The 21,158-nt window shown below is 39.8% G+C and overlaps 1 protein-coding gene across 4 annotated transcripts in view; it reads right to left on the reverse strand.

Annotated features, from left to right (window-relative positions):
- LOC116848037 overlaps nucleotides 1-21,158 on the reverse strand; it is a 60,899-nt gene that overhangs the window by 21,074 nt on the left and 18,667 nt on the right. For all 4 annotated transcript variants that reach the window (XR_004378890.1, XM_032823753.1, XM_032823751.1 and 1 more), the window contains one exon: nucleotides 10,286-10,513. Coding sequence is in view for 3 of the 4 variants with exons in the window: in XM_032823753.1 (XP_032679644.1) it covers nucleotides 10,286-10,513 (228 nt within the window). In the remaining variant the exon portion in view is untranslated. The remainder of the gene's footprint in view (nucleotides 1-10,285; nucleotides 10,514-21,158) is intronic.

The following is a 21,158-nucleotide window of genomic DNA, read 5'->3' on the forward strand; positions in this document are numbered from 1 at the left end:
TGAATATGCAACGTATTTCCCTCGTAATCGACTCGTAATTCGTAAAACGGTGATGTTGCAGCAGGTAAGCATTTCGTGGCGGTGGCACTGCCGCCGCCGCCGTCCCGTCGCGAGATATCTCGGTATAATTTTTGCACGCAACCTCTTACCACGGCCCCGAAGTATCTCGGCAGAATCTCGCGGTGGAACACAATCGAGAGATGCACAGACAAGAGGGGCGAGAGTGCACATCGCGTGCAAGAAGATCCAACGAGCGAACAAAGGACTCGGAGGTCCGCTCGACGTACGCGCCGAGATAGGCCGATAAACGCGTTGGGAAATAGCGCGGTCAGGTTTATATTCGGCGAGGTTAATCCGCGGGTCTCTAATTGTATTCCGCGGCTGTGCGCGGAAACGCGCGCTCAGGAGGAAATTCGCGCAGCCGTGGAAGAGATGGAGAACAACGCCTGGTTGCGCAATCGGTTCCGGCTCTTGATGGAGAATCGTTGGACCTGGTGCTCGAGTATGAGCATCCTGAGCGCACACGGGGATCGAGTTCAGCGCGCAAACCGTTCTTGAACTTCGACGGCGCATTCAGAGGCTACTTTCATGGTTGAAGAATTATTGCGGCCCGAAGAGACGTTTTCTCGTCTCACTTTTTGGTGCTGTTAATCCCTCCTTTTTATCCTTCGGTCCCTTTCGGCTGTCTCTTTCGAGTGCAGACACATTAAAGAGTTTATTGACGTGCGCGCGATTATTTTATATTACGAAGCGTTTGAGTTGGTTTTACACTGAGAAGCCATCGCCGATACTAGACATAGGTTCGACACACAAAACGATAATCGACGCATTCTCGACCTAAACCCACATACTGGCTAGCGCCCCCATGAAAGTCCATGTATGCCGCGCACGTATGTTCCCACAAGAGGCGTACGTGCGCCGTGCTCACCTCATAATTTACAGTTATTTCTTGTACACGCAAATGCGAGAGCATCTTCGCGTTGCCCATCGCTTCCGTCGATACGCGTAACGAGATATATGGAGCACAGTCGGATTGCACCTGCTTCCGGCGCAGCGATGATAATTATATACACGGAGAGAATATTGTAGTAAAGATTACAATGCAGCCTTAGTACTTCGGGAATAGATGGCACTATGATGAAAATTATAATAAGATATAGTAAAAATTATCATGTTTATAGTCATTTTTACTGTTTTTTAAATAATTTTTCGTAATATAATGCCAGACTATTCCCGGATTACTAAAACTAAATTGTAATTTTTACTATAATATTCTTTCTGTGTAAAATAAATTCGATGTTTTACTTAAAGATTGAGATATTGTGGCTCATAAATAAAATTCATAAATAAAAGTCATAAATAAAATTCAAACGGAGATAATAAATATGTACTTTTTCCTGAATATTCGCAGGAAAAACCAATAAATCGTCTATTAGTCCAGAATATAATTAATAATCGTTATTAATATGTATTAAATTATGTAGAAAAATTCAATAATACTGCACGTTAAAGAAAACTTATAAAGGAATAAAAGTGCAAGTTGCGGTGAATGTTCACTTTAGGGGAGTCACCTTCGATGACCTTGATCTTGACATATATTGTTGAGGTCATCGTCCTGAGTAACATGCAAAAGGTTTTAATCGTCGCTTGTTATTTATTAAAAAGTTATTAACAAAAAAAGTTTTATAAACGGAACGTTTTGATATACAATTTTGATGTACAATATACATTGAAATATGGTGAACCATATACGTATATGCGCGCGGGAGGGGCTTCGCATAATTACCATAACATTCTATCATTATCATTTACCATAATATGGTAAAAAGTATGCATATACTGTTTGCGCATATACGTGTACTGTTTACCATATTTCAATAGATGGATTAGGTTAGGGTTAGATTTTTTGGGAGGGGGTGCAGGGGGAAGGGCGGAGCTCCTCCCCCGCGCACATTTGTGTACTATTATCATATTTCAATAAATGGGTTGGGTTAGGGTTAGGTTTTTTGGGGAGAGGGTGCGAGGAGAAGGGCGGACCCCTCCTCCGCGCATATACGTGTACTGTTTACCATATTTTCATGTACACTGTGTGCAAAAATTACGTTCAACTTCTTAAACTTCTTTTGTTAACACCTTTTTAACAAACAACGAGCGACGGCTAAAACCTTCTGAAGGTTACTCAGGAGGGTGACCTCTATAATATATGTCAAGATCAAGGTCATCGGAGGTGACTCTCCTAAAGTGAACATTTACCCAAGTTGTTTATATGTGACGCAATGTAAAGTTATGAAATTTGTAATTGAGAAAAATGTAAGTAATATTTATTTTTTGAGATTGAAATTAAATTCGAATTTAATCACATTACAAAAAATGTTTGTAAATAAACTAAACTAAATAAACTAACTAAATAAACTCGATTTCAATTACAAAAGTATTTAATTGTTTACAACCTTAGTCTATTGTTTGCCTTCGACTAAGTAACCTGAATGACGCTTTATTTTTTCTTCCTGTAAAATATTAGGGGATTATGTCAAGTCAAGCACCGTTGCCCGTTTCTTCTTTATATGGCTATAATTATATTATATTTCACCGCGTGGGGCTGTGACCATATGTGATTCTTTCAGTTTAATCCTCGACGAAGTAGCACCATGCTGGCACACCAATCGTTCATTTAATTTTATGCGTATTTATATTCCAATTACGGCGAGAATAGCGAGACGGTACGAACGGACGAAGAAACGAGCGACAGGATTCATCCTACAAAATCGCCGAGTTCGTCGAACTCGCGCTTATTGTGATAATAATAGATAATCTCGCGATTAATCATCGAACTATATCGCGGATCCATTGCGATCAGGAAGTTCCGTTCTCCGTAGAAGAAGAAAGTACGTCCTTACTTTCGAAGTGCCGTTCATGGATTCTTAAGATCGAAAAACAGGAAACGATTCGTATGCGAGCGCCGGCTTTATGTGTCCGCCACGAAGTTTTACTATACTGTATACTCTGGACGAGACAAGCACAACCACTATGGCGGCTAATCTCGTTAGTTTGCGGTATCCCCATGTAAATCGCGTTGAACTCCACAGGCTACGTCTGCTTGGAGATATTATCTTAATGGAATAATTAATTTCGACTGGAGGAAGTGAAAGATGATAATCATATGCAATTAAAACTGGCCAAAGAAAGTCAAACAAGTGAAACGGATAGTCTTTATGTAAGGAGAAGCAGAAGTAACCTTCGCGCTTAATTGAAACTAAGGGATAAACTTCTCCAGAGTTGCACATAAATGTCATAAATAGCTTAATGCATCAAATATATTAAGATGTAAAATAGAAGAAAAAGGAGGTAATTGAAAATAAGCGCGCTCTCTTGACTTTCTTTCATACAAAATAATATAATGCACATCTGAAAGGAATTTATAAATTTCACAAAAATTGTCTTCGAAAACTTGATTCGCAAAATTCGTAGATTTTCCGTTTTCTCTCATTTTGGCGAATTTCGCATCTACGCATCTGAAAATCTGGAAGAAAGAGAAACAACGCCAATAATAGCTTCGTAATAAAATGTTATTAAAGCCAAATTTAATAAAACCAAATAATTATAAAAAAAGAGGAAACAAAATATTATAGCACATATAAAGCAATGATTATAAAAAAAAAAAAAACAGAATAAATTCTAAATAATAAAGAAAAAAATTTTATAAGCGCGCAAAACGGTGAAAATTTAACCAGAAATATGATAATGTTGATAAAGCAAGATAAGATAGAAGAAAGAAAAGAACGGAAACAGAACGAAAATATATTAAACAAGTATCGATGGTGACACGAGTGGCGATAATAATTTAATGGAGCGAAATACCGCGCATTCCTGCGGTAATTCTTTGCACTTGTTTCTCGCGACGCAGCAGAAAATGGCGTACAATTTAATGACATCGTAATGCATTTCTTGCGCAGAGGGACGGGCATTCGCGGGCGTGGATCGTCATTTTGGCGTAGTCTCGCGAGCAATGTTTGTGCGAAATTGCTCGACTTGCCCACCCAAGACGGTCGCAACAGTTTCTTGTGATCCGCCGACCGCGAGAGCAGCTTGCTACTTGCGCACCTGTGCGTGAACTTGACTCCTGGAACGTGCACTCGTTCGTCTCCCACGTTAAGTGGAAGTGCTATCGTAATTCTCTAGAAAATTCATTCGTGAGCGACCTTGACTTCCGCCTAATGATGTCGGGACGATGTAATAGGAGAGACCTCGACTGTCGTGTCTGTGTCCCAAAGTCTTTCCTCCAGTTCGAATTAAATAGTCTAAAGGTTCTCTGATGTTTAATCAGAAATGAAAAAAGAACAATACCAATAAAAGCCAACGCTGGACGTTGCTTGCTAAAATCGTATACTTTACAATATTATAAACACTATATATAAATATAAAAATAAACGTTTCAAAAGCAAAACTTTATAAAAAAAGAATGTGATTATTGAAAACTATGAAAGAAAAAAATAGTTAATTTTGCTAAAATTGTAATCATTTTCGATGTCAACAAAATCTTTTCATGGTTCTAACAAATAGAATAATAGATAAATTGGAAATTATTATTACTTATAGTAACACTTTATATAGCAACACTTATTAGAAAAATGAATTACTACTATGTAAATCGTTATAGTAATACTTACTAGAAAATTTTCTTGACTATGACTCTTTCATGTGATTATAGCTACAAATCAAATATCTTTTTCTCGGTATATTGTCTCAATAACTAGGAGTTATTATGTACAAAAAATTGCTGATTTTTCTGATACTCTCGCTGTGATGAAAGAAGCGCTGGTTAACTTGACAGTATAATTGATTACGGAAGAATAATTTGTTGTTATGCAAAATACGTTCTGATGGCATATAAGCAACGATAATATATAAAATTAAGGATAACATATTATTATCGTCGATATTAATAAATGTAAAGATATCTAAATAGCGAGATAATTGGATGTCTAGTATTTCAGAGCATTCATTGGATAGTTATGTCCTATCTTAACAAGCGAGATAATTGCTAGCTCGAAGCTCACGCGAAATATGTGTAACCGGTTACAAGATAGTATTACTGAAGTTAGACTGTGAAATTTTGCCGGCTTTCTACCTTGGATATAGCAGAATTAAGCAAAACAAGCGAATTTAACAAGACAATGACCGCCACCTAATGCCTACGAATATGTGCACTCGCTGCCTGTAATTGGTGGTACAATCACGCAAATGCGGGACCATGTTTCCGAAAACATTCGGGTTAGGAAAGTCGTTAGCGATTTTTACATACAGACCGTGAAATTCGAATGTAATTTCGCGTGGTCCGCCGCTCGTCTTTTTGCCCGGAGCAATTTTATTCGCGCCCGTCCCTCTCCGCTAATCGGTCGAGACCCCATGACCCATAATCCTGTCCGTGTAACAACAGTCGCAACAAGCTGACGCGCGTAGTCCAGACGTGTCTGGGATACATCCACATTGCGCGAGCAAAAACCGTTCGCGTTCCCGTCGTTGATCGACGGCCTCGGCTGTACTTAAACTCGATTGACTACCATTTTATCGGATCGCGTGTTTATCAGGCATCACTTTCTTGGACATAATTCACCCGCGACGGCACTCGCGGCGATATTCATTTTGCCGAGAAGCTCCTATGGCGTCGTTATTGTTCATGGTTGATTAAAAAATTGATTATTATTAGAGATCTAGGAACTCGATGCGCGCGAATCGCGCTAAGATTCACGCGCCGTGAGAAGTCCCCTCGCGCATTCTTCACTTCTCTAAGTAGGACATTAGTAGCTGACGTAAGAATTTCGTTATTTCTACGTACTGCGAACGCGACTCTCTCGCCTAAGTACTAATAAGTACTCACACGAACGGATGGGAGTGTTACAGCATTAAAAAACGACAATGTCCCCGATAACATCTACCCTTGACTCAGCCTGAGAAAAGAGATTACGCGAGGAATTCGTAAGGCATACAAAGAAGCGTGCGTATGAAGGATGTTGACGAAATAAAGTTATACGCCGGCAGATGGGCAGGTGGTCATTAATTCGCGGAATTCCGTAATCGCGCTCTCCATCACGCTTGTTCCGTGAAATTCCCGCTTTCCTAATGATTCTCCCTCTCGTTTTGTCTAAATAGATCATTTATTATTATTTTTCGGATGTTACGTCGACTCGACTTCGTCGGCGGACTCGGTGGCGGAGCACCTAATGAACGCATCTCCTCGTTCCTTCCTGCTCGCGTTTCCCCCGTGTGTTTGTCGATGTATTGCATGCTCGTAATCCGCGCCACGACCCACTTCCGCCCACGTCACGGAGCCACTTCTCGCGGTTCTGGACCAGTTCGGCCTGTCGTCGAGCAATCGCGGAGCGTGGCCGTGAGATCTCGTCGCGAGCGATTCTCCTTGCGTCGTGCTTTTTCTTGCGCTTCGATACGTTCCGTATGAAAGTACGCGCGGCAGTTTAATCGCCGAGAATCTCTGCAAAGTTAAGCGCTCGCGGAAACGAAATTTTTGATTCGCGAGTCTTTCATTCGCCTGTCAAACGACCACGCGACTGCTTGACTAGGTAGAAACGGGGTCGGTTTGCGTTCTCTGATTTATTTCTTGCCCGGTTTTAATTCTAATTATAGATGAAGATGAAGAGATTATTGTTTTTTCAGAATATAAGAAATTAATTAATGTTATCGTATCAGAAAAACCAAGAATCACGATTTAAGATACGTCTTGAGAACTTCAATATATAGGAAGTTACAGACAAGTATATAAGAGAAAAATATAGATAAAGATTATTTTCGATATATTGTAAATGCGAAACTTGAAATATTCAACGTGATAAACATTCTATATAATTAGCTATATATAGAATAGTATATTTTATATTATATATAATGTTATTTACAATATACATAAAAGAAAAGGAATAGATATAATCTAAAAATATTATTTTGTGTATGTGTGTGTGTGTGTATGTAATCGTACGCTGAAAAAAAAAATTTGATTCAACATCTATCAAGCTTAGATAATAGTTACTAGATGAAATAGTTTCAAGCAAATGTAATCAAATAATTTAATGAATATTAACAGATAACGTTAGCAAGGCTTGGTCCCTGTTACTGTAAGCTTAGTGGCTATTGTTGTAAGCGCAATTTGAAATATTAGATGTAATTTCGTGCACTCTTGCACTTGCGGCGTTTACTCGAGAAGCAAAGCAAGGAGAATCGGTCACCTCATTCTTAGGATGATCGACCGCGAGGCTAGAAAACGCATTCCACATGATAAATACACAGCTGCATCGTATGCATCGACTTGTATGCATGAATATCAGGCACCTATTATCGGTCAGGTTTCTCGCCGAGTAGTAAGGAGATATTAGCATACACGCATATACAAGAAAGCACATGAGAGAGTTTGGTCACCAAGTAAACGACTAACTAATGAGCGTGGTCGAGCCGATCCTGACGGATCGGTTTCACCGGTGGTGAATTAATATTCCATATCCTCGTGCTATAACAAATCGATCATTTGGTTTGATTTATTGCGTCTTCGTTCGAATATCCGTCATAGAGAACGAAGACGAAGGTCGATGTGTAAGTCGTGCGCCGACCCGGGACGGAAGTCACGCACGATGAAAACATCGTAAGGACGATGTAGAAGGCGTTTCCTGGGTCGTTTGGAGAACGAACAGATTCGCCCGACCCAGCCCAAGGACAATGAACAGTCCGGTAAAACCCAGTGCGAGGAATGCGCGCGAGGTTGGGAAGGCCGCGGGCGTTCTTAGGCAGTAACAGGTTCAGACTTAACGGTGCACTGCCCCCACTGGCTACGCCACGGCATGGCATTTCTTGTGCCACCGTCGTCGGGCCTGCTCGGTCAAGGACACGTGGAACCGGGTCACCTGCCTCCCCGAAACCGCATCGATTCACCTGAGCATCATCGGAACTCTATCGGTCATCCGCGCTGCGTGCGATTATGGCAAGGCGGGAAATTTCACGCAATTCTGTCGCTAAGGATGTAGATAAGATAGGGTGAAACACACCCTATATCGCAATTATTGATATCCCCTTAATTATTACCGCATCAAAGAAGAACCTGGATCTTCTTGTGATCAATATTGCAATTAACCCTTCATTTGGCAGACGCAAGAAAATTGAAGGAAAATCATTTTTGCGTGCTAAATGAAGTAGATGATGTCTCCTAAATAGTTATATTGTTTTAAAAATATCATGTCTCTTGAAAGTAGTTATATTGTTCTCAAAATATCATATTGAAAATATATTTCCAACGATTTTTCATCTAGTGGCAAAGATCGAAATTGAGATATCGACGAGGGGGATCAATAACTGAGTATTTTATCCTATTTACCAGGTTGATTGATAAGTCCTTAGAATGAAAATGAAAAAACATTTTGTTAGCAAAACTCAACTTCATTCTTCAACATAATCTCCTTTTAGCTCAATACACCGAGTTTCTAGCTTCTTTAAGTCTTCAAAATAATAAGAAGTTTCTAAAATATGCGTCTATTTCTCATTCAACCTCTTTTTGAAGCAAATCTCTTTCCTTAGAGTCATCTTTTGAGATTTGGAAACAGGTAGAAGTCACACGGCGCCAGATCTGAAGAATACGGTGGATATGGGAGCAATTCATATCTCAATTCGTTCAATTTTGCCATTGCTTTTACCGATTTTTGAGCTGGTGTATTGTCTTGATGAAAGAGAATTTTTTTCTTCGCTAAATGAGGCCGTTTTTTCTTGATTTCATCATTCAATCGGTCCAATAATGATGCATAATATTCTCCTGTGATTGTTCTTCCTTTTCCTCTGAGAATTATTCCATGTGCATCAAAACACAGTGGCCAGAAGCTTTCCAACCGATTGTTGCGTCTTTGATCGCTTTGGAGCACTTCCATCCTTTGGAACCCATTGTTCCGACTGTTGTTTCAATTCAGATGTATAATAGTGGATTCATGTTTTATCAACGGTTATGTATCGATGCAAAAATTCTTTTGATTTGCGCCTAAACATGTCCAAACAATGCTGAGAAGTGCGAACTCGTTCACGTTTTTGATCGATTGTTAGCACGCAATTTCACTTTGGGGTCATCCAACACGATATCATGGATTTTTTCACTCATTTCTGGTGTAGTCACCTTATTTGGATGACCACTGCGTCGTGCATCCGATGTATTAGTATGACCACGTTTAAACTCAGCAATCCAGTTATATACGGTTGCATTCGACGGAACAGACTCCCTTAAAGTTTTTTGGAAGTCCTCAATCATTTCTTGCGGTTGCAAGCCTTTCAAATAGAAATACTTAATCACTGCACGAATTTCAGTTTTTTCCATTTTTACAAAATATCAGAGGTTATGTGCTTTCGATGGCTGTCACAAATATACTAATTGTCATAGCTGTTTGCAACTATGTAATGAGAGGTTTAAAGGTTAGCACTATTGGAACTTCACGGCGCATTGGAGGTAACAACATCACTAATGTGTCATTCTAAAGACTTATCAATCAATCTGGTATCTAGAGTTCTTCAAGTCAGAGTTAGAACATCCGCTATTTGTAGGGAAGAAATAAATGAGTGAGTGAGTGAGAGAGAAGCTACTTCGTCATTTCAGTCTTAGAGCTGCTATCTCATTCCTTCCTAGAGTTTCTCTCTCACTTTCACTTACATGATTCCTAAAAATGGCCGACAGGATGCAGATCAATTATGGAATCATCATACTTTGTATAATGCCAACTCTGACTAGAGAGAAACTCTATATCTATCTATCTACCTACTCCATCTATCTATCTATTGATCTATAACCTAACCTACTTATTCGGATCAATTTATTAAGTCAGCTTTTATTTACAAATTTTCTGTCAAAAATTTTTGAAGTTCATTTTTCATCATTAGAGTGTCGAAGAATTGATAGTTTCTTACATTACACACGAGAAAAGCAATTCCATTAGCGTAACTGAACTTGCTGTTGGCTGGTAAAAATAGGGATGCCTATATGTGGACATGGGAAATGAGATTTTCTTTTTACGCACAATTAAGCGCGCGCGCGCGCTTCCCGAGAAATAAATCATTCCTATATTAAAACATTTCTCTCTTGACTTCGACATTAATTTGACAGAGAATTGGTTTTAGAATTATTTAATAATGGAAATGGAAAGCTTGTAGCGTATCTTTGAGTCTGTAATTTCGTCGGTGTAGATAATAAGAGAGGTTAGGGTTCGTTACTTGAGATCGTTAGCGTGACTTTCGTTGAAAAGTGCCTACTTACCGCAGAAGGGCACGCCTTCCGGAGTCCACGTGCCGTCGGCCTGGCAGTGTCTTCTTGCGGGTCCCAGGAGTTCGAATCCTCGTTCACAGGAGTACGTAGCCATGGTGCCAACCGGGAACATGGTGTCGTTAAAGAGATCATCCTCCTCGTCTAAGACATCTCCGATGGTAAAACGGACGCTGCTGTGCGCCGGTGCACCCGGATAACCGCATCCGGCGCCATTAGATCCTGCAACACGACGCGTTGGTTATTATCCTGACATCGTTACGGCGTATTAAGCTTTACGCAATTAACAACGTGTCGATAAGCAGATAAATTTTTTTGCGTCGGAATATGCCTGATACATGGAGAAAATTTTGTAGTAATAATTCGAAGAGTTTTTTTGGTTATAATAACAGAGATGTTATTATTTCTCGTCAGCGAGTTTTTCGTCTGGTTCCCATTTTTGGTTTTCAGTTACGCGAAGTGAAATGTTTTTTCCGTATATAATATGAATTAGACGCTGATAACAAAAAAAAATATTAATAATTAAGAGTAATTAAGAATAATTATATCATGGAGAATATGTATAGTTTTAAACTGGTATGTAAAAGAGAAATTTGTGTTATTAGGAAAAAGAAATATGCGTTTCACGTACATATAAATCGAAAAATATAAAACTCAATCTATAAGACTATTTAATATTCACGGGTGAAATTCATGCGCGAGATTTGTATCTATGTTCCGTCGAAAACTGATATTTGTATAGCAACTTAGTATATTAACGCGGCCAAAGCATGGCATGTCAAGGAGGTGCCGTTTTTACAACGTGGGAAACGCTTCACTTTTGCCCTCATACGGCGACGATGGCTATCGGGAACGACGTGTTAATTAACACGGATCGCTCCCATTTCTCTTTCTAACAGCAGGCCATTGCGTGCCGTCGATACGCCCGTGTGACTACACCCATGGAAGATTATAACACAAATTAAACAGGCGATTTTCTCCTCTGGCCCGAGGAAAAACTCCCTTAAAGTGCTTTCCAGGAATCTCAATAGTTTGAGAAACGTAATCAGCGCGAGATCAGTCATGATCTTTCCATACTCGCTAATCACACGTATCACAACAGACGTGCTCCTCCCGACGGTCACGGGATATAGGAATTTGAATGGAGACCACAAGGTACTCTTAACATCTTAAGTTGTCCATGTACGTTGACTCTAGTATGTACTGATTACTTACTTTGCTTTCTTTCCCTTTATTTTTTTCTGAAACCTTAAGTCTTAAGTCAGAAAAAGACAGAGAATAAAAAACAGAAAGCAAAAAAGCACGTTGTAGATTAAATTTTAAAATTTCGCGAATATATGTTCTATCCAAATTCGTTATTACGTCCATATAATCCGATCGTGCGCTTCACGGTGCGAAATTGCCTTAAATATCGCGCGAATTCTCGCTGCGGCGCGAAAGCTGTTGGCTCCTCACAAAGGCCGCGTTCTCGGCTATCTGCGCGGTTCAATCTCTCATGACTAATTGCCGCACGAATAATGCAACGCGTCTGCCGGCCATCGCTCCAGCTAGGCGCTAAGGCGAGCGTGCTTTTCAATCTTCTCGGCCGTTTTGTGATAGTAGACACGCAACCCCGCCTCGTCGTCATCATCGTCATCATCATCATTATCATCACCATCGCCACCATCACGCACAGGGCGCATAGGCGATGCGCGCGATGCAAGGCGGGACGTTGCTTCATAGAATTGCCCGCCGCTCCCGTTTTCAAGCCGATGATTTCAACGGGCGGCGCGAGCCTCGTCATCTTCCTGAGCAAAACGCCGATGCAACGACCGTTTTACGTTACCCTCAGCAAAACAGAGTCTCACTTACGCAACCCCCGGCCGTATCGTTTCTTGCACAACGAGCGAACAAGCATACGGGAAACCAGTGTAAGCGCCTTTACTCCTTACTCTGCTTCGCCTTCGCTTTGCTTTCCTACGAGACGAAAAGGCGAAACAGGTTTGGTGCTCCAGTACACGACCATTGCCACGCTTGTTATACCTGATTGTATGTGCACGTTTAATCTTTTAGTAAAAAACTTGAGAGAGAATAAACCGTCTTTGAAAAGCCCTAAAAAGTGCGTGAAACACTTGTAAATCAATATTATTATGTTCCCATAATTATATCCTATTATTCTAGCGATATTAATAGTCGACGCGAAAACTGCCTCTCCGATTAGAAATTTATCTAATAGCTCTGATCAGGTGGGTTCCAATCAGCTATTGGGACTATATAAGATGATGTTAGAGTCTTGATAAGTCATGTAACGCAGCGTGGTAATTAGAATCTTATTAATAATTAAGACCCGATAATATCACTTTGTATAAGCCAGATAACTGATTGGGATCGAACTAATCAGGACTATAAATAGGACTATAAATTAGATAAATTTCTAATCGGATGATTGAGTCAATAATCATACTTTTTTATTGTTTATCTTTCTACATTTACATAATTGATTATCTACCTAATTTGTCTTTTCCACGTCCACTTCTAATATCGTTAGAATATTAGAATAGGAATAAAATAGAATATAAATAGAAATGCATAGGATGTTGATTTAAAATTGTTTAGTATTTTTTAGTCTCTTAAGGGTTTTGAAGACAGTTTATTTTGTTTTTAAATTTTTTTACTTCGTACTTTTCGATTATTTATTAAAAGTTTATTTTTGAAGTTAAAAATAAAAGTTTCGTGTTTTCAGATCTTGGATGGATTTTCAAGAAAGTAATAGAGTTACCCAATTTCCAGGTTATCTGGACAAACTAAGCTCACGACATTTATCTAAGAACAACATAGATAACATACTGACGAAGTTGCAAAAAATTTAACCTCAATATCTTCTCGAGTTTTGTAGGAATATACAAACAAACCTTGAGAACAAACAAGCAATCATACAGAGCAAACTGAGAACTTCCTTTTTGTTGAACTGAGTTTAGAGTTCCGTCAAAGTATACTTTGTTTAAGGTAAATTCTATTTGTTCAGAATGTTTCCTTTGATCTCTGAAACTTAGTTCGCGGAGGACTTCAATATCTCAGAGTTTGTCGGAGCTTCGACATTCTCGATGACGAAAACCGTTCCGAAAATCGACGAGTTCATTTTTTGCCGTCTCGGGAACCTTCGTGTAACGGCTCACGCACGATGCATACCTCAACCTTGCCCGAAGACGTAGAAATGCTCGAAGCCGGGCCCTGATTATACTACGCCCTTCCGTCCCGTCACGTTCCAGTGGACGCGCGGACAGAAATAAACGCAGAAACATACACGCGTCTGCCATGCAACCTGTCATTATCGCCACCCTGTCATTTACGTTCGTGCACGCAGCTGCCAGCGATAAACGGTAGTAGTAGTGGCAGTAGTAGTAGTTTCGGCCCGAGCAAAGTGCAACGCGGTTACTGTTCGAGGAGCATTGCGAGGGAGCGGGGGTGGCGCGAGCAATACAGGTAAAACACATCGTGAGCTTCGTAACGGAAGCGATAATGCAAGCGACTCACATCCTGCGGCGGCGGCGGCGACGACGGCGATCGCGCAATCGTCTAGGAAGTCATCGGCTATGCGGATGCACGTTACCGGCGGCGGCGCGCTGTGTGCCAATCCGAAATTGGTGTCCGAGGGAAGTAAACCTCAGCGACCCGGCGAATTTCACCTGACGTTCTTACGTAAACGACCATTCTTTATTTCTTTACCGACGACCCGCGTTTCCGCCCCGCTCGAGGAGAATCTAACGCACGTACGACTGCACCGTGTGTCTCCTCTCTTGCGAGCGAGCTTTCTTTCGTGAATCGCACGAATGCGTGAGTTTCATACCGAGCGCGTCACTTTCGCGATGAGAGAGACACACGTGTCTCTTGTGGCACACGTTGTTGCCTTGACTCAAAATAATCGATAAGTCGTAGAGTGTGAGGAGAGAAACAATACTTTTCTTGCATCGTGCTCGCGCAAATTTGGAAAGCTAAATTGCTACTCATATTCAGAAAAAGAGATATGACAGTGGCAACAGTATGCATGGAGAAAAAAATGAAACTTTATTTGTGCGATATAAAATTTATTTCTCTGATTAAAGTTTGTATCCCATAAATAAATTTCCAAATATTTTCTTCTCAGTGTGATAATTACACGGAGAAAATATTATAGCAAAAGTTACAACACAATTTTTACAATCTTCGACCATACAGAATTATAACCGGAATAGTTATATATTTGTTTATAAAAATATCATGTATGTTTGACTTTTTACTACAAAATCATTGTAATTATTTGAATATTTTTTATATCGTATTTCAGAATAGTTCGTCAAAATTTACTATTTTTATAGTAATTTATAATACAATTCATTACTGTAATAACTTATTACAGTATAGTTCAACTTTATCAAAAACATTGGAAGAAGAAATATAATTTTAACGTAACTTTTATAATATTTTCTCACAAACAAACTGTGTATACAAGTTTTGTATGTAGAATGAATGTATATAGTTTCATAAACTATTCTGTAGTTATTACAACTAAAGCTGATTAGTTACAAAAATTACATAATTCTTCTGACTACAAGATAGTTTATTTACAAGACTCGTATCACTTGTACATACCATATCTTTTGAGTAGTCATATTTGCTCAAGTTCTTTTATTGAAAATTGTTTATTTTTATTATCTTTTTATTTTATTGACAATTGTTTATTTTCTGCTTTCAAATTGGAACTTTTGCAAGAAGTCTAATTAATCACAGGCAACTTTTAACGTGAAAGTTATAGAAAAGATTTTAAAGCGGGAACAGCTAATAGAGATGTTAAAAATAAACACTTGACTGAAACCACGTTTTTTCTTTCTCTTCTCTCCTTCTGCATTGTCGTAGTTTGAGATCTCAGCGATGCGAAGCGTAATCAGATATTCATCGGGACGATTTTCGCGTTGCATAAGAGCGGTGCGCGAATCGCGTGCGAAACGCAAATCGCGAACGTTTCTCGTCGAATGTACGCAGACGTCTTGGAATCAGTGAAATCGCCTCGCATCTCGCCCTGTGCATCGTACTGTGCTGTGCAACGGCGGCGAAAGACGGATGCGTCGAATATGGCGGAATTGTAGAAACGCGGAGCAATTGCACGCACGCGCTTCGCAAAAGCGGACGTTGCAGCGTGAGCTCAAGGGTCGTTGACTTCAGATGTCAGATACATGCAACTTGCACGCTATCGTTGAGCACGTCGATGAACAGATGATTGTTCACTTGTCAGGCAGTCGAAATTGCGCGTCAGCTCGATTTGTGAGCGCAAATGTGCAAATTTGCAGAAATCGCTAGCTGCACAATTCCGAGTGCGTTGTATATATAATGCTACAGATACGAATAGAAGAATGTAAATCTGTAAATGACGGGTGTCCTCATCGTCACAGATAAACGTGAATGTGCAAGAATATTTAGCTGAGAAAAAAATATCTGGCTGTGAGAAAGAAATTCCTACAGGATTTGGAATATTGTGTATGAGAACGATATAGTGTCCGTCGAGTGTGAAATAGGAAAGTGCAATTAGACTTCAAATGAGAAAATATACATTCTTTTAAAATTTAAACATTTTATGAAAACAATTCTTTATGCTATTCAAATAAATGAATTTAAATTTGAGTAAATATGTTATTAATGCCCATCGAATACCTTTTATTTTTCAAATATTTTTCTCTCAGTAGCCGCCTCTATCTCTAGTGTAGAGATTATCGCTCGGCTGAATTTTTCTCGAAATAAAAATTGCCGTAAGAATATTCAAACAATCCGTTACATGAGAAGCGGCAATTTTCGAGATATTTGATAGACATGTACATAATGTCACGGACATGAACGGGAATAGATATAAGTTTTGCCATAAACGTAATCTTCAAAATAAAAGGAAAGATTAGATACACTTTGTGTATGTGTGAGGGGGACGCGTCATTCGCTAAACTTGGCGCGATAGAATGCCTCGGACATACTTATGGTTTAGAAATGGTATTCCTTGCCGAACGAGCGGCCAAACGGTGCCGTCGCCAACGACGCACAATCGGCGCCTCGTAGGTCGACTGCGTAACGGTCCGCACTGTTCAATTAACATATTTATCGCACGTTCTAGTCGCGCGTACGACGCGCTAACAAGAATCCGCGGCGCTATGTTCCGGCCGGCGAAGAATGGCGAGGTGGAAGCGAATGGCGCGTACAAATGGCGGCCACGAGCAGGCTCCGTTAATTTCATTGAGCGTTATTTTATACCGCCGTAAATACCGCGTCGTGACGCGACGACGATTGGGCGCATTACCTCTGACGAGTTACGGCTGCCCATGAAATCGAAATACGGTGAAAAAGATAAGTTAATTTAAGATAAGTTAAGATAAGTTGAGTTGTATCTTGTATAACTTCACGGTATATAAATTTGTAATATATGCTACAACTTTACATCTCATTTACATCTTTAAAATTGCAAATTCTTGTGCCAAATTTCGTGGTCGAATTTTTGACATTCCATTCAAACGCTGTCCTTTTTATCACTACTGAAAACAAGTTTACACCGATAAGAAATGACACACTGAAGTCTCAGGTCTCATTCCATCAGCCGGCGTGTACTTTTCAGCGTAACAACAGTGGCCAAAATGTCCGCGTGGCGTAAATCAATACGTCTCTCGAAAATCACCAGTCACGTTACATCCTCGAAACCGTATGTCGTGAATGACGACTATTGCGTCCGTCTAATGTAGGTTGCCGGCTGGCATCGTTGTAATTGTTAAGTCGCAAACCGGGGCAGAACCTGAAGCCGAGGTCTGATTCAAAAAGTACTTTATCGTGCCGGCGTTTCTACATGATCGTCATCAACGTACGCAGCCACGTGGATCGTTATGGGGGAATCGATTAGAGGTCGGCTACCAGCCGCGTCTCACGACGCTAAAAAAGGAACCATCAAGTTGTTGTCGCGAATTATTGCAAGTGGCGAGATATCGCCGGTATTGCGAGAATTAAAAGCCAGGAAGTGATTAAGGGACGATCGTTGTAACATAACGGAAATCATAGCAGATAAACTAGAAATCCGAGACGTTTATCAAATTATGAGATAGAGAGAAGAGGGGAGAGATAGATAGATAAATAGATAGAGATAGATAAATAGAAAGAGAGAAAGGGGGGGAGAGGGAGAAAGAGAGAGAGAACAAATTTGTTGCTTACGATGAATTTATGATAGATTTATATAAACTTACGAGATACTCGAGATGAGCAACATTTGCTTGAGCGCAGTATGTATTTTTCTGTGTGCATGCACTTCGCCCCAGAATTACGTGAAAAAATCCGCTGGACGTTTCGATACACCGTGTCCAAAATACAATGGTAAGTAGTACGTGGCTCGAATAAACGAGCTTAATGTAGGACACTAGAATGGAGACAACGCGTTGGAATCGCATGGAAAGGGTAAAAGTTATTCCGGTGTAAATATCAGGTCACCGCTATTACAACCGTTATCCTTAAAACGAAATGATATCGTGTCTCTATCATCCTATTTCACCACCGTGACAAACGTCTTAAACAGATTACCGGTATCATTTCCAAATTTCGCGCTGTTTACACATAAAATTCCGCGCGATGAGAAGGACGCGACGGAGGTTTCGCTTCTCGGCCGTAATAATTTGCGAGTTAAAATCGCGATCGATGAAACGGCATTTCCTACGTGCGCAAACGCTCACTCCTTCTTCTTCCGCCGCCGTATTGTTTCGCGCGGGTTCTGCACCGAGACTTGCACTCATCGAGCTCCGCTCGTATGTAGTACAACACGTGGTTCTGACGTTCGGGGTTTCGCCCACGCCGTATAAGAAAAGTGGATAATCAGGGCATAAGTAGAAGAGAAAAGGCGCACCGGATTCGCCTTCTTTTTCCCGCTCGCTCGTCGGGGTACTCCCGTTACTTCATGGAATCGTGGGAAATTGGGTACTCAGCTAGGCTAATTAAACACACTGGTCTTTTGTCTTCGAGATACGATACACGGCGCCGAGGCGTGTGTGCACCATACGAGAACTTACGACTCGACACGCTGCAACGCGAAGTAATAATAAGTGCGCGCACTTGACACGATAACAGTCGCCGATCGATGATGACCATTAAAAGCTGATACTATTGAATCTTCACGAGTGACACATCACACACTATCACATCACTACTTACTATTATATTTTGGAAACGCCCAGCGTACTTTTCCGTGAAGATTTTCTATCACGACAAAACGCACGCGAATCAGCAAGAATAGGACAAGATTACAAAATCTACACGTATATATTGAATTTATATCGTAGCCTTTTAAAGCTCTTTAAACCCCTTATCGATCTCGTTCAAATAGAATTTTTTTTTATAAAATAACTTTGAAACAGTCTTAATGAGGTATTTTGTGGTTCGAGTAAAATTGAGAAGTACGATTTTCTGAATATACATTCATGTTTGCACATGTATTCAACAAAATCTAACAGAATTTAATAAATTCTATAATTATAATAATGAATAAAGAAGTTCCAACTTTGTATTTTAAGATAATATCAATAAAAAACTGAGAGAATGAAATTTGTTTATTCTTTTTTCATGAAAAGCATTGTCTCAAAGAAGTTTATTCTTTCAATTAGTAGCGCTTTTAGACTCGAGAATTGTGCATGTATCTAAATTTAGCATCGATGACGTTGTCTTACAACGTCCAGCGTACTTTTCCGTGAAGATTTTCTATCACGACAAACGCACGCGAATCAGCAAGAATTTGACAAGATTACAAAATCTACACGTATATATTGAATTTATATCGTAGCCTTTTAAAGCTCTTTAAACCCCTTATCGATCTCGTTCAAATAGAATTTTTTTTTATAAAATAACTTTGAAACAGTCTTAATGAGGTATTTTGTGGTTCGAGTAAAATTGAGAAGTACGATTTTCTGAATATACATTCATGTTTGCACATGTATTCAACAAAATCTAACAGAATTTAATAAATTCTATAATTATAATAATGAATAAAGAAGTTCCAACTTTGTATTTTAAGATAATATCAATAAAAAACTGAGAGAATGAAATTTGTTTATTCTTTTTTCATGAAAAGCATTGTCTCAAAGAAGTTTATTCTTTCAATTAGTAGCGCTTTTAGACTCGAGAATTGTGCATGTATCTAAATTTAGCGTCGATGACGTTGTCTTACAGGTTAGACTATAACCAATAATAACATCGATGTCACGTTTATAACGTCAGTTGCAAATTGCACGATGCTGTTGGAACGCTGCTTAGCTCGCGACAAATTTCTTCATACAAAGCTCGGGCTACTCTATTACTTCGGATATCGTTCAGATGGGATATGAATATCAGATTGATGAAATCATATCAGTGATTTGATTCAACACAGTAATGAGTATTGATGAAACCTGCTCGCGCCCCAGTTGATACCTGACACCGATCGGTCTAATGATAACGGCAGCATCGATCTCTCGCAGTTTCAACAGGAAACGGCGCGTATGGACGATAACTAGATATGACTCAACGGCAAGTCGTAGCTGCCAACCGGCCGATCGCGCAATTAAGGAAACAATAAAAAAAAAAGAAAGAAAAAAGAAACATTCGGGACGCGCGATGGCACATGGAAAATATAAGCAAAACACCACATCACGGTATGAATGCGATCGTGGTCGTTAACTTGCGAAAGAAGTGGAATCTCGTGCGTATTATTAGAGCAAAATATGAGCGAGAACCTTCTTTTCGCATGTCTAGAAAAATCTATTTCTATCGATAGCTCGACGTGAGTGAGTAGGAACTGAGCGATATACAGTCGATGTCAGAGTCGATGTCTGAGATGATATACATCAACGCTGAGGGAAGAAATATCTAAAGAATAAAACATACTTATTGGATAGAGATACTAATAATAGATTAAATCTAAATTCTTTTGTTTAAATATAATAAATAATTGCTTTCTCGAAAAGCTAAGATCTAAAGAAAATGTATGTTTTCCTATATAAAAAATATTTTATATTAATATATATATAGTAAAAAAAGAATATCTCAACCAAATCAATCGACGGTTCAAGTCGACACGAAAACAGCGAAAAGTCATCGATATACTGTTAAGTCCGCAAAATCGCGCAGGACGCAAAAGTGTCACGGTAATTCCATGCAGAATTTAATCAATTCCACGCATTTGTACGTTCCACAAATTGCTTTGAGCTCGGCGTAACACGCGGCGGCTAAATAGGTAAACGACTTTCCTCACGATACAGCGCCGCGTCTCAGCGCGATGGTCGGCTATGAATCTTTCGCGAACTTTTCACACGTTATTGCCGCGATAAAACCGCTCCAGAGCCAGCCACTTTCCATCGCGTGGAAAAACGAGCGAGGCCTCGTGGAAAGTCGAGTGCTGCATCGTCGCGCGTGCACCGTCGAGAACGCCCGCCAGCACGTTGCGTCTCATTTATGAGAGACATGCGTTTACGCGTTTAATGACGAGCACGTGTTCCCTCGGCCAAGCAGGTGCCGCGTCGTCCTTTGGAGCTGAGATGACGACGGGATGAATCGCCTCGGCCGAGCCCATCAAAACGCGCATTCACACACAGAAATATATAGATTGCGTTCGAGTAAATGTTATTTCCAAGTATTTCAAGTATACTTTCAAATATGTTTTCAAGTAATTCACAAATTTATATCCGCAAATCTGTTATAAGTTCACCATAAGTATAATTTTTCTTCAAAATATATTTTGAATCCTAGTAAGTTTTTGGCATTCTTCAGTCGAGAATAAATTGAAACACTGATTCGATTTGTTTACTTACGTAGAGTCGAATCAACTTTTCCTTCTATGAAGTTTTACAATTTCTCGTAAAGAGAATACACT

This window comes from Odontomachus brunneus, unplaced genomic scaffold, assembly GCF_010583005.1.
Source record: "Odontomachus brunneus isolate Ranch 3 - 2012 unplaced genomic scaffold, Obru_v1 Obru_scaffold_087, whole genome shotgun sequence".
Taxonomy (NCBI): Eukaryota; Metazoa; Arthropoda; class Insecta; order Hymenoptera; family Formicidae; genus Odontomachus; species Odontomachus brunneus.